Genomic DNA, 13,861 nt, shown 5'->3' with positions numbered 1-13,861 from the left:
TTTGCTGAGCAAAAACCCTAAGACCTGGGCTACCAGGAGATTTCGCTTCACCATTCTATATTTGATATAAATGTAAACTGATGAGATTGTGAAATAAAATCTTATTACCTAATAATCCCATTACAGTTTAAAAGCAGTGGCTCTAAGCCAAGTTCTGGTCTAGGTCCCAGTTAGGGAGAGAGAATGATCCTAATGTTTTATGTTTGGTCCCACTGCTCCAACCTCCATCCCTGTTTTTCCGTATTCTTTAAATCTGGTCCTCTTTTGTTCTTTGGTTCTCCCATTCCTTCACCCCGCTGTGAGACTTGTCTTCCCTCATACTGACTTCCCAGCCCTTTGTTTCTCTCCACTTATTCCCTTCCCCATTTGCTGATTACTTCTCTACCCTCATTACCTCGCATGACCTCCCCCATTCAACATTGCTCCCGTCCACCTGCCTACTTCCCATTATTCGCACATACCATGGTCTGTTTTGTTACAGGGCTCCCTCAGTCGAGAAAAATCTTGCCCACTCCATCACTCAGTTAATGTGTCCTGACTGTCAGCATCACTATTATCAAGAAGCTTTCCCTGACCCTCAGTCTTCTCAACAGGTCCTTGTCTGTTCGATCTCATACTTTCCACTCGCTCATGGCATTCATCTCTTTGGTAATTACACATCTCACTAGCAGACTATTTGACTTATCTCTGCTTCCCTTCCCTGCTCAGACTTCAAAGCTCAGTCAGAGGGGTGGTCATGGGTGCTTCCTCCTTTTCATGCTCTCTCCACAAACCACAGGACCTGGCCTTATTAGGCACTTAGTAGAGAGCCACTAAATTACTGCCCGAAGGGGGTGCCTGGCTGGCTCAGTGGGTTAAAGCCTCTGCCTCCAGCTCAGGTCATGATCCCAGGGGCCTGGGATCGAGCCCCACATCGGGCTCTCTGCTCAGCAGGGAGCCTGCTTCCCCTTCTCTCTCTGCCTGACTTTCTGCCTACTTGTGATCTCTCTCTCTGCCACATGAATGAATAAAATCTTTTTAAAAAATAAATAAATTAGTCCCCAAAGAAGAATCCCTTGCCACTTCCACTCGAGTTCAGATTGTCGGCACCCTTGTGAAGACTGAGTATCAGTTCCCATCACTCCTTACCTCACGCTTACATAGGCTCTAACAAATTTAACTTTAGACCCAATACAAACTACGCAGGTAGACCCTTCCATGCTTTGTCTTAGACTATTTTCTCTGCTCTGCCTGACTCTTTACCTTTATAAATTTGACTCATCCTTCAAAATTCAGCTGAAAAGCCATTTCCTCTTGGAAGCCTTCCAAGACCATTTGCTTGCCTCCCCTCTGGCTACTTCTGATTCTTTTCCTTCCCAGACACCATCTATATAACTCTATCCTTACTGCATGATGTGAAAACGATTCATTTACATCTCCAGCTCTACTACCACCAGGCTGAGAGCTTCTCAATAGAAGAAATGATGGGTTTTTTTTTTAAGTTTTTAATTATCAGGTTCCAACAATTGGGGCATACACTAGATCATAAATAAGTGTTTATTGCAAGGATACAAAATATAGACTATTGCACTCAATGACCTCTTGAGGTAGTCTCCATTTTCCTTTCAAGGAATTCCTTCAGTTATCAATGGAAAACTAAGCATGATAGTCAGCAACCACTCAGTTAATAAACGGGTCTATGCCTAATCTAGTCTAGGCACTGGGCTAGATGAAGGAGATTCAACTGTGCACAAGACAAAGATCTTTTTTGCTTACATCTGGAGAGATAACAGGTAACATAAAACCCAAGAACATAAAAATCACAAAATGTAATAGTTAATTTTCTTAAGTAAAGGGTTCTGGTGGGGGAGGAACAGGAAGCCACCGATGCTGAACACATGGTCCGAGAGAGCCACACCATCAAGAAATTGCTAGGTACCACCCAGTACGATGAAGTCTGACAGAAATTAGTGACAGACATGATGGTTCAAGTCAAAGAAATATTCAGGAGCACCACCTGTGGGGTTCAGTCAGTTAAGTGTCTGCCTCTGGCTCAGTTCAGGATCCCAGGATCCTGCATTGAGCTCCCTGCTCAGTGGGGAGCCTGCTTCTCCTTCTTCTCCCTGATTGTACACTGTCTCTCTCTCTCTCTCTCTCAAATAAACAAAAATCTTTCAAAAAGAAAAAAGAACTATTCAGTCTTCAGCTCTTTCCATTTAGATGAATCAACATAGAAGACAACTGTCTACTGAGAAAGGAGCAAAAGACACCGTAGCAAGATCTTCTGAACGTGCAGAGAAGAAACGATGCTCATCTGGGCACCACAAGCCTTTGTCTTGGTCCTGTTTCTGTCATTAACCAGCTTTGTAAGCTTCCTAAGTCACCCCCTCTTGGGCCTCTATAAAATCAATGTCTTAAACTAAATAATCTTTAGGGTTCCTTCTAGCCCAGCCCAGAGACCTTGAACTCTGCTTGCTGTGGGCGGGGGAGGCCAATGTTGAGATGGACCAGCAAGGTAGTCACATCAGTGATGGCTGAGGAAAATAAGAGTAACTGTAATATCTACCGCTACCTGAGCACCCGTACTTCACCCAGCACCCAGTACCCACTTTACACGCATGCTCTCATGTAATTTTCATGCCAAGAGTATTGGGTATTCGGGTGCCCGGTGGCTCAGTTGGTTAAGCAACTGCCTTCGGCTCAGGTCATGATCCTGCATCGGGCTCCCAGCTCCATGGGGAGTCTGCTTGTCCTTCTGACCTTCTCCCTTCTCATGCTCTCTCTCATTCTCTCTCTCTCTCAAATAAATAAATAAAATATTAAAAAAAAAAAAAAGAGTGTTGGGTATTCTGTTTTTCCAGATGAGGAAAACAAAACTGCTCATGCCCTTTGCCCTCTCCTTTCTACCCTCAGATTCTAACAATGGCAAGTCTGAGAGCCTGTGAACCTTCAAGAAAACTGAGATCAAGAATCACTGCTGCCCATGGGGTGCCCAGGTGGCTCAGTGGGTTAAAGCCTCTGCCTTTGGTTCAGGTCATGATTCCAGGGTCCCAGGATCGAGCCCCTCATCGGGCTCTCTGCTCGGTGGGGAGCCTGCTTCCTTCCTCTCGCTCTGCCTGCCTCTCTACCTACTTGTGATCTCTGTCAAATAAATAAATAAAATATTAAAAAAAAAAAAAAAAAGAATCACTGCTGCCCAAAAAGCCAGCCATCTCATGCAAAGCCAAGAGGAAGCCAAGGCAATAGCTACAAGCTTACTTACCAATATTCACGGTGATGCTGTTTAAAACAGTGTACTGTTTCCCTGTGTGTGTCAGTCGGGCTTGACATGCATAGCTCCCTCCGTCCTCTGCCGAAACATTGCTCACTGAAAGCTTCATTTCCCAGGAAATAAACCGTTCTCCTTTAATCTCTTCACAGTCCTAAATACAAAAATATACATACATATATAAATATATAAATATATATATATATATATATATATATATATATACATAAATTAAATCAAAGAGTATTTTGGTGTATCAGTTACATTTCTGGTTAACAGCACCCTATGAACATGGGGAGAGGCAAGAAACATGTGATCTCTAGACCTCGGGTAATTTATACTCTAACTGAAAATGATATCTATATCTATAGGTATCAATGGGTAGATCTACAGATAGATATCCACAGATATGACGAGTATGTTAGAAGCTATCGTGCACGCTGTCAATATTAAGTCTAATGGAAGTTGAGAGGAAAGAGGGCTACTGGAACTAGAAGGCAGACCACATGGAGGAGGATTGTGTGGGCCCACAGAGGAGCGTAGTAGGAGGGTGTGAATAGGCAGGAATGCCCTCCACCCACAGGGGCCCATAGCTCCTGGTAAACCACCATCTCATGACACCAAGCCCCTATACCAAGACTGCAAGCCCAGGTGATTAATGAGCTCTTCCACTGTGTTCCAGGCTCAAATACACCTTCTCCACCTATCAGGTTGGACTTTACAGAGGTCCAAAATAATTCTTCGAGAACATTCTGCTTGGAGGCCTGAACAACAGTCGAAGTCTGCTGACTAGGCTTATGGGCAGATGTCACCTAACTCATTACATCACCGATGCTGCCATGACATCAACTAGAACAACCTCACACCAAACCAGCCCGAGGCCTGGTTAGTCTCAGGAATGCCCTTCTCACTTGTCATCCTCGGCAACCACCCCTAGGGCAGGCCTCCCCGTCCATGGCAGGACACTGTCACAAGCTCACATTCTCATGCTTCTCCCGTCTCACAGACCCCCTCCTAAACTCTCTCAAAACGTTTCCCCTTTCTTTGGAAAGTGACGCTCTATAGAGTAAGTTCTCAGATTACTGAGTCCACGTACTCATTCAAGCATTCAGGTTCCTGCTCTTTGCTATGTTGTGAGAAGCGCTGTCAGGTGGATGTAGTCACTGTCCTTAGAAAGCTCACAATCCTACTATAGCGGACCAACTTACAACCCCGGTAAAGATTTAACTGCCCACGTGTCCAGCTGTCTTGTCCCTGAGTCAGCTGTAGCTAGCTCAGCATCAGAACCCATTCTTCACAAAGGGGAAACTCAATCATGCCGGAATGAGCATTTGTTTATTTACAATATGAATTTTTAGAAGTCTCACATTATTATTTATTTGGGAAACCCAGTTATAATTGGGCAATTGCTTACCAAGTAAAATGGGAATTACCAGTGAGAGTCAGATGGGTGAAGGCATCAGATTCCAATAACGTGGTGCCCCCTTCTTGAGAGTAGGGACAAACAAACAGCACTGGGTCCTCGGACGATGAAAACGTCTTCTCTAGAGAGAGCTTGGATAGGAGCAATCCCCAGGCCTCCCTTTCTATGTTTCCAGTATTGACCAGTCCCCTTCTGATCAACTCATTCTTTCTTTCAAGGTGTATAAAGATTTAATCATATTAAAATCTAGCCCTGGTAGCTTAAGAGTTATTCTGTCCCATCCACCATGGCCTGAGCCGAGAACAAAAGTCAGACACCCAATTGACTGAGTCACCCAGGGGCCCCTGAGCACTATTTTAAAAATAAAAATACCTGAACCCCATCCATGGATAATCTGATTCAATGAGTAGAGGACAAGCCCAAACAAGTGCTTAAAAAAAAAAAATCCATTGATCTTAATGCTGAGGTAGCAACAAAGTTGATCCTAAAAATCCACCTCTCTACAGATGTCAAGTGCTTTTAAATCTATGACTATGACAGGTCCAGGCCAGGAGGAAAAAAATTCCAGAAGAGTCCTACTGTCAAGAGGGTCCTGATGCTGGTGTCAGAAGGGAATGGTTGCAAGGCTGTGAGGTGGAAAATAGGATGCTTCAGGAAGAGTCTACAGAAACCACAGAGAGGAACTGAGACTCACCATATCCTGAGAAGGCTAAAGCAGGACTTGGAAAATGGGTAATGTCACAATCAGAGCCAACTGAGATGGAGGGGACTGTGGCCTGGCAACCAATACCCTTTGAACAGAACAGGGATACTGTGAGGGGATTTTTTTTTTTTTTTTTTCCAAATAGGCTTCATGCCCAATGTGGGCCTTGAACTCACAACCCTGAGATCAAGAGTCACAAGCTCCACTGACTGACCAGCCAGGAGCTCCCTAGAACAGGATTATTGCTAATAATTAAACTGTAGGGGCACCTGAAGCCTCTGCCTTCGGCTCAGGTAATTATCTCAGGGCCCTAGGATCGAGCCCCGCATCAGGCTCTCTGCTCATCGGGGAGCCTGCTTCTCCTTCTCTCTGCCTGCCTCTCTGTCTACTTGTGATCTCTGTCTGTCAAATAAATAAATAAAATCTTAGAATAAATAATTAAATTGTAGAGAGCAATGTTAATAAGAGGATCATGAGAGAGAGTATGCAGAGTGTTGATTATACTTGCTGACACACATTAAATGAATAACTGTGTAATTTTTCCATTAGCCCAATAGTTGATACACAAAATGAAAAACACTGGAGGTAGAAAGAACTTGGACACCATCCATCTAGTCAGCAGAAACTTCCTGAACTAAGGCTAATACCTAAGGACCAGGTATTAGCCTTGCAAGTGGAAAAGGCACAGGGGGTAGCTTTAACCTCTATAAAGATGAACTTTTCATTAATGGAATAGTAGGTGTTCAGAACTATCACCAATTATTCTGAAGGTGATGGCTGACAGACTAAGACAGTGCTTTTGACAAACCTATGCATGTAGGGACAAAAGCTAGAGTCAGGGCTTGACAATGAAGAACATCCCCGTCCAATTCTCAAGTTGTCAGGCCATGTGGTTTCATTGAACCACTAAAATCATGGTCCTAAAAAATGACTGAACCAATCCTCACTTCAAAGGATGATTCTCACAAGTTTACTACTGAGCCAAGCAAGTCAGACACAAAAAGCTTCATACAATAGGACTCAATTTCAATAAAGTCCATAAGCTGGCAAAACTAATCTATGCTATTACGAGTCAGGGAATTCGGGAGGCATAGTTTTTGGAAGATGGCAGAAGCGAGCCTTCTGAGGTCCGAGTGGTAGTTTCATTCTTGACCTTGATCGTTGGAAGGAGTAGCCAAAAGGTGTGTTCACGTTCTGATAATCAATCAAGCTTGTCCAATTATACTTCATGCCTTTTCTATACATATGCTTCAATGAAAACTGTTCATTCATTCCCAACATTGGTACCCAGGATATACAAATACATAAAATCTCCTGTAAGTCAGTAATGAAATGGTAAGAAAAAATAAATTAACAGGGCAAAAGATAGGAGTCAGAAGTTCAGCGGAGAATTCCAAACGGTCAATAAACGTATGAAAAATTTGGTCCACCTCCTTAATGATTAAGGAAAAGCAAACTAAAACAACAATTAGGTAACAATTGTACCCACCAGACAGATTTAAAAAATATAAGTCTTATAGTACAAAGTCCCACATAAGGTTTTAGGGAGCCCAGAATATTGCACAGGAGAATAAAAACTAATATAAAATTTTTTAGAGTAACTTGGCAGCATCAATAAAACTGAATACCTTATTCATATACATACTCTACAACCTAACAGTTATAAAGCTAATCAGCATGTAGCCTAAAAAATTCACACACTGGCAAACGTGGGTTAAAAGAGAGGGATAAGCGGCGCCTGGGCAGCTCAGGCAGTTAAGCAGCAGCCAACTCATTTTGGCTCAGGTCATGATCTCAGGATCCTGGGGTTAAGCCCCATTTGGGCTCCATACTGAGCAAGCAGGCTGTTTGAGGATTCTTTTTCTCTCCTTCTGCCCCTCTCCCCATGCATGCACACATACGCACTCTCTCTCTCTCAAATAAATAAATCTTAAAAAAAACAAACAAACAGGAATAAGGACATTCATTGTCACAGTCCTCATGAGACAGAAAAGTAGAAACAAAATAAATGAACATGAAGCATATAATAGAAAGGATGAACAAGGCCAAAACTTGATTCTTTGGGAAAAAAAATAATAGAACAGACAACTCTCTTATGAGACTAGTCAAGTGAGGAGTGAGAGAGAAATACATCATAAAAGGGATTAAAAGAAGAACCTCGGGGTGCCTGTGTGGCTCAGTGGGTTAAAACCTCTGCCTTCTTTCGGCTTAGGTCATGATCTCAGGGTCCTGGGATCGAGCCCCACATCAGGCTCTTTGCTTAGCAGGGAGCCTGCTTTCCCCTCTCTCTGCCTGCCTCTCTGCTTACTTGTGATCTCTGTCAAATAAATAAATAAAATCTTAAAAAAAAAAAAAAAAAAGAAGAAGAACCTCACCACAGAATTTAGACACGAAAAGAGCAAAGATGACAAGCAGTTGGGTACCAATACAAGTATCTGAAATATTTAAGGAAATGAGTGATTTCCTACAAAAAAAAGGAATCTTACCAAAACTTCTTCAGGAAGAAATAAGAAACGGCATAAGGCTATCTCCATTAAAGAATCTGAATCAGCAGCTAAAAAGCTTTCCACAGAGAAAACTCATGACCCAGATGGTTGGACCAGCAAGTGCCGACAGGCAGAGAGAATTACAGGAAAACTAATCCCATCTTAAATAAGCAGCCTGTCCCCCTCTGTGTCTAGGATTACGTCTTAGACATTATCATCTGACAGGACAACCAGGAAAAGAGCGCTGGAAGGCGCAGAAAGGTGAGTTTAGGATTCCCTGTTTGCGTAAAAATGGAAGGACAAGGGTATGGTTTCATTTGCTTGTATAGCATTATACAGAAATAATGCAGAGAAGGCAAGTCCCTAACAATGGCAGCCAAAGGTTAGGAAAGGTGTGATGGGCCCAGGGCAAATATAGCTCAGGAGTGGGAAGGACACTTGCCAGGGGCGACTTTTTACACTTTGGGATTATTGAATCACAGGCATGTAGTACGCATTCCAAGAAATTAATTAATCTGTTCAGGAAATAAAAAAAGGATACTGGAAGTAGCCTGAAAATGATTATTGTAGGGAGACGGTGAATCCAAGTGACAAAATATTATAAGGTTGTAATAACTATTAATTTTAAAAACAATAATTAGAGGGTAAAATTATCAGTAACTACTGGCAAACAAATCTGTCTTAGGTACACAAACCTCTTCACTAATTCTGCCCGAAAAGAGCCAACTTCAAAAAGCAGGTAAGTTTTAAAGAAGAAGAAAAATATCAATAGGAAAATTATTTGGTTTTTTACCTTATACCACTTCAGTGAATCTAAAACACAACTCTGTGGGAAGTTCAGATGACAGGTAAGGCTGTCGTCCCTTCCTGCGTGAAGTATTTGTTTGTATTCATCTGATAAAATCAGCTGGCCGTTTCCAGAAATACCACACCAGTCTTTTCTTAACACAGTGAGGTTAACATGTATTCTGTGACAGGTGTCTGTGCCGCTGTAGGAAAAGGGCAAATGGAAACCTCATGAACTCAAATAACCACCAGATCATCCGAAGCTGTTCATCTTCACATCTTGCCAATTCATCATGAAGACACTGAGTAAAGGGGCGCCTGGGTGCCTCAGTGGGTTAAAGCCTCTGCCTTCGGCTCAGGTCATGATCTCGGGGTCCTGGGATTGAGACCCGTATCGGGTTTTCTGCTCAACAGGGAGCCTGCTTCTGCCTCTCTCTCTCTCTCTGCCTGCCTCTCTGCCTACTTGTGATCTCTATCTGTCAAATAAATAAATAAATAAAATCTTTAAAGAAAGAAAGAAAGAAAGAGAGAAAGAAAGAAAAGACACTGAGTAAAGGCTCTGCCCCAGCCCAGGCAGGCTGCGGCTCACAAATCATTAATTACAAAAGGAAAAAAAAAATGTTTCTGTTGCAGAAACGCAGAAGACTCACCCTCAACCTACGCCTGAAGAAATATCTGACAAACCCAAATCGAGGGCTAGTATATAAAATAATTCCAAGTACTCCTTAAAAAATGTCAACGTCATGAAGAACAGACTGAGGAACTATTCCAGATAAAAAGAGACTGAGAAGGTATGACAGCCAAATGCAATTCATGAGGCTGGATGGGACCCTCCCCCGGAAAGAAAAAAAAAAAAAATGTATAAAGAAAAATCGAGACAATGGACAAAATTAGCATATGAATGGGGAATTAGATAAAAATATCACGTGGTGGTTGAATTTCTGGAGCACGCTAAGTCTTCTGTGATTCTATAAGAGAATATCCTTGTTGCTTTTTTTTAATTTTTAAAAAATTTTTTTAAATTTTTTATTTCTTTTCAGCGTAACAGTATTCATTGTTTTTGCACCACACCCAGTGCTCCATGCAGTCCGTGCCCTCTCCAATACCCACCACCTGGTTCCCCCAACCTCCCACCCCCCGCCCCTTCAAACCCTCAGATTGTTTTTCAGAGTCCATAGTCTCTCATGGTTCACCTCCCCTTCCAATTTCCCTCAACTCCCTTCTCCTCTCCGTCTCCCCTTGTTGATAGCAAATGGCACATTGAATTATTCAGGTTAAAGGAACATGAGGAATACAGCTCAAAGTTTGGAGGAAACCCCGAAAACCATAATATTGTATGTAAATATACACATACAGGTGACCCTTGACCAACTCAGGCATTAGGGCCACTGGCTCCCTTGCACTCTTGAAAATCGCATATGACTTTTGACTCCCCTGAAACTGAACTCCTAATAGTCCACTCTTGACAAGAAACCTTACTGATTACATGAACAGTGGATTAATACATATTCTAAATGTTATGTGTAGCATATATTGTATTCTTAAATAAAGTAAGCTAGAGGGAAAAATGTTAAGAAAACCACAAGAGAAAATACATTTATAGTAATGTATTTATCAAAAAATATGTGTGTATAAGTGGACCTGTGCACTTCAAATCCATGTTGCTCAGGAGTCACATACGGAGGGAGAGAGTGAAAGAGAATTCTAAGGTAAATGTGGCAAAATGTTAAATAATGGGCAATCTAGATAAAGGGTATCTAAATGGGGGATAAATGGGGCTTCTTTATACTATTTTTGCAAATTTTGTATGAATTTGAAATTACTTCAAAGTAAAAATAAGCAGTTGACTAAGTATGTTTCATCTCTGTATGTTAAAGATTTTTGAGAATTCACATTTATTTCATGACAGAGAGTATCTATGTCTACCGTCTATGAAAGGTTATCTTTCCTAGTTTATAACTCCCAGATTTAAGTATTCTAAATAGAATACTTACTTACAGAGAGCATCTATGTCTACCTGCTATGAAAGGTTACCTTTCCTAGTTTATAACTCCCAGATTTAAGTATTCTAAATAGAATACTTACTTACAGAGAGCATCTACGTCTACCTTCTATGAAAGGTTATCTTTCCCGGTTTATAACTCCCAGATTTAAGTATTCTAAATAGAATACTTACTTACAGAGAGCATCTATGTCTACCTTCTATGAAAGGTAATCTTTCCTGGTTTATAACTCCCAGATTTTAAAAATCTGGGAAAGATTACCTTTCATAGAAGGTAGACATAGACATAGGCCACTATCTTTGGTGGGACTAATATGCTTTCTGGCTCACCACAGCCCCCACCAGGCTCAACTGTCTCCCACCAGACCTGTGCCACTCCCCTACACTACTTCCCAGCACAGGCCTTAGCATGGGGGCAACAACACAGCTGATGGTGATGCCGAATCACCATTAAGTCCCTATCACAGAGCCCTTACAAAAAGGGCTCAAAGGAGGTTTATTCCTATCTGGCTGTGCCACCAGTCATACACACTTCCCGAATTCCAATTAAGAAGGTAGTAATAATACTGGGAGAAACAGGTTTTTAAGCTGGTCTGGCCTATGGCCCCATGATGGAGGTTTCCTCACTGGAAACCATCTGGTAACAATTAGAAAACTATTATCTATTCTTCTCATTGAATTTTCTACATTTATTAAGAATTTTCCTAAAAGAATTGTATATGTATACAGTTATATACTATTATTATATTTTCACATATATACATTATTTTATATATATTTATATAAAACATTATATATTTTTACATACATATATCATATAGAGATATATCAGAGAGAAAGAGAGCTCTATTTTAAATGAGAAACTTACTTTATAACACATTGGTAGATCCCAGAGTCCTCCTGTGTCAGGGGGAGAAACAAAATCCAGTTTTGCTCCTGGTGAATTCTAGACTGTGTGTTTTTGGATACTGGGATTTTGCTAGGATATTTATACCATGTTACATGTACTTTCCCAGATGTTAGTGGTGGGTGTGTACAGTCAAAAGCAAAAGGTTGGCCTGCCGAAGGTGCCTCATTTTGCAGACTAACATCCTTGCATGCATCTAGGGAAAGAAAGGGGGAAAATCATGAAAGAGAACTCTAGCATTATTGATTATTAGTTTTAACAAATGCCTCTTTAAGGGGCGCCTGGGTGGCTCAGATGGTTAAGCATCTGCCTGCCTTCGGCTGGGGTCATGATCTCAGGGTCCTGGGATAGAGCCCTGCATCAGGCTCCCTGCTAGGCAAGAGGCCTGCTTCCCCCTCTCTCTGTCTGCCTCTACTTACTTGTGATCTCTCTCTCTCTGTGTCAAATAAATACATAAAATCCTTTTTAAAAATGCCTCTTTAATTTTCTAGCCAGTTTAAAATTTTACTGGAGAATCTCCTGTGTGGGAGTTCAGTAAATCTTCTGCTGATTTGAAGGCATAATTGGAAGTCCTTCAAATGTGTTCATAAAACATACGGACTCGTCCTCCCCATTTGGAATAATTTCTCTCCATCCATTCCCTTCCAAGACCTTGAATCCCCTTCATCCTCTTCCTTCAGAGTGAACATTCCTATTCTGAGCCTTCCTTGTCCCGTTTCTTTCTGCTTTGCCACCCAGGTATTTCACTCCGTCTTCACAAAAAGGTGTAAGTATACATCCCAAAAAAAGACTCCTTTAAAAAAAAAATCTGCTCATTTTAAAGTTCGTTGCTACTGAATTGCACTGAAGAAACCGTGTTTCTTCTTGGAAGAAATGTTGTGTTGATGGTTTCTGTGTTTTAACCCTGGGTCGTAAAATGACCCTTTGTCATAAAATAGTGTTATTTCCACTGGAGCATTCTGACTCCAGACTTCCAAATTTGCCTATTCCCCCACCCCCTCCCCTCCAAAGTCACCTCAAAACTCAAAGATGAACTGGAGGCTGAGCGTCAGAAGCTGGGAACTGAAACTTGCCCTTACATCATTCAGAGGGAATTCTGTCTAGTCCCCTGGGGTAAGTGTAACCACAAGGCTCTGGTGTCATGAGATCCCCTGGGGGGGTCTGCACGGGGTTGAGGGGCGGAGTAGGGGGACTCTCTCAGAGCCACAGTGAGGTGGGTTAGGAGAGGGTGGCCTCTGAGGCCCAAGGGCAGCCGAACCTAGAACCTACCTGCTCGGACAAAGGGTGGGAGAGCGAGGGACAGTCCGCAGAGCAGCAAGGACAGCATCCCCCTGTTGGGTTACGAGGAAGAGAGAAGGTGGGCGGGGATGGGGCACGGCGAGAGCGGCGACAATGAATCTCAAGAAATCCTAATCCAGGCCTCTGGATTAGGCCTAATCCCCCCCTCTTCGTGGGGAGCCCTCCACTTCTAGCCCCACATTAACCCGACGTGCCCCCAAATACTCCCTCCTCCCCGCCCGACCTGCAGAATTCCGGCTGCAGAGGGATTCGAGGAAGGGGTTAGGAGCCCCCGGGTTCAGATAGTCAGGGTAGTGGCTGCAGCAGAGACCCCCAGCCCCGGGGTACGCCTTCTCCGCCATCTGGCAGCGAGGCGGGGTCTGCGTCCTGCGCGCGGTGGGAGACGCGCCACCCCCCACGCCGATCCCCACCAGCACGTAGTCGCGCGTAGCCTCCCCTGCGCGTCCCTAGCCTCGGGGGTCCTCCCGGGCCCCAGCAGTCCAAACGGAACCCCCGCCACCCGCTCACCTGGGAGAAGCCAGCTCAGGCCGACCTGCCAAAGGTCGGCAGGAAAAGAGAAAGGAAGCCGGAACGCCGCGGGACTGGCTGGTAGACGGGAGCTGCGCACTTTCGCCCAGAGACGGAACCCTCTCCCCCAAGGTCGCCCAGCCGGTCCGGGGCGGCCCCGGGGTCGTGATCTCTGGCCTCCGGATCTGTCGCGTCCTTGTTTGCCAACAACCTCTTTCCCTCCACACCTTTCCGATGGTCGGCGCCCCACCCGCTTGGCTCAGTCGCACACTCCCAACGCGTGCCTACCTGCCCGACCCGCCTGGAGCGCGCAGGATCCCGTGGAGAGCGGAGAATGCTGCGAACAGGCACTGAACCCAGGAGTGGCGTTTCCATACCAGGCTACTTCCTTGCCACCGTGGGCAGGAACGGTGGCATTACACTAAGAAGTGGGTTTAAAGACGTGTTTCCTGATTTTCTGGCAGCTAACGAGTCTTTCCTGGGCCGGCCTGTCTGCTTAAA

General features: G+C 43.6%; 1 protein-coding gene across 3 annotated transcripts in view; it reads right to left on the bottom strand.

The window, feature by feature from the left end:
- Window positions 1–13,429, bottom strand: part of IL1RL2 (interleukin 1 receptor like 2) — a 35,693-nt gene extending 22,264 nt beyond the window's left edge. For 2 of the 3 annotated variants that reach the window (XM_032840424.1, XM_032840423.1), the window contains exons 1-5: window positions 13,361–13,429; window positions 12,824–12,885; window positions 11,516–11,750; window positions 8,653–8,848; window positions 3,242–3,401 (exon numbers count right to left, since the gene is read on the bottom strand). In XM_032840424.1, coding sequence (XP_032696315.1) covers window positions 3,242–3,401; window positions 8,653–8,848; window positions 11,516–11,750; window positions 12,824–12,881 — 649 coding nt within the window. In that variant the 5' untranslated portion in view covers window positions 12,882–12,885; window positions 13,361–13,429. The remainder of the gene's footprint in view (window positions 1–3,241; window positions 3,402–8,652; window positions 8,849–11,515; window positions 11,751–12,823; window positions 12,886–13,360) is intronic. The other variant, XM_032840422.1, reaches the window with a different exon arrangement.
- Window positions 13,430–13,861: the final 432 nt, after the last annotated feature.

The sequence above is a fragment of the Lontra canadensis genome, unplaced genomic scaffold, assembly GCF_010015895.1.
Source record: "Lontra canadensis isolate GAN:19392208 unplaced genomic scaffold, GSC_riverotter_1.0 scaffold112, whole genome shotgun sequence".
Lineage (NCBI taxonomy): Eukaryota > Metazoa > Chordata > Mammalia > Carnivora > Mustelidae > Lontra > Lontra canadensis.
This window is presented reverse-complemented; position numbering and strand designations above follow the sequence as displayed.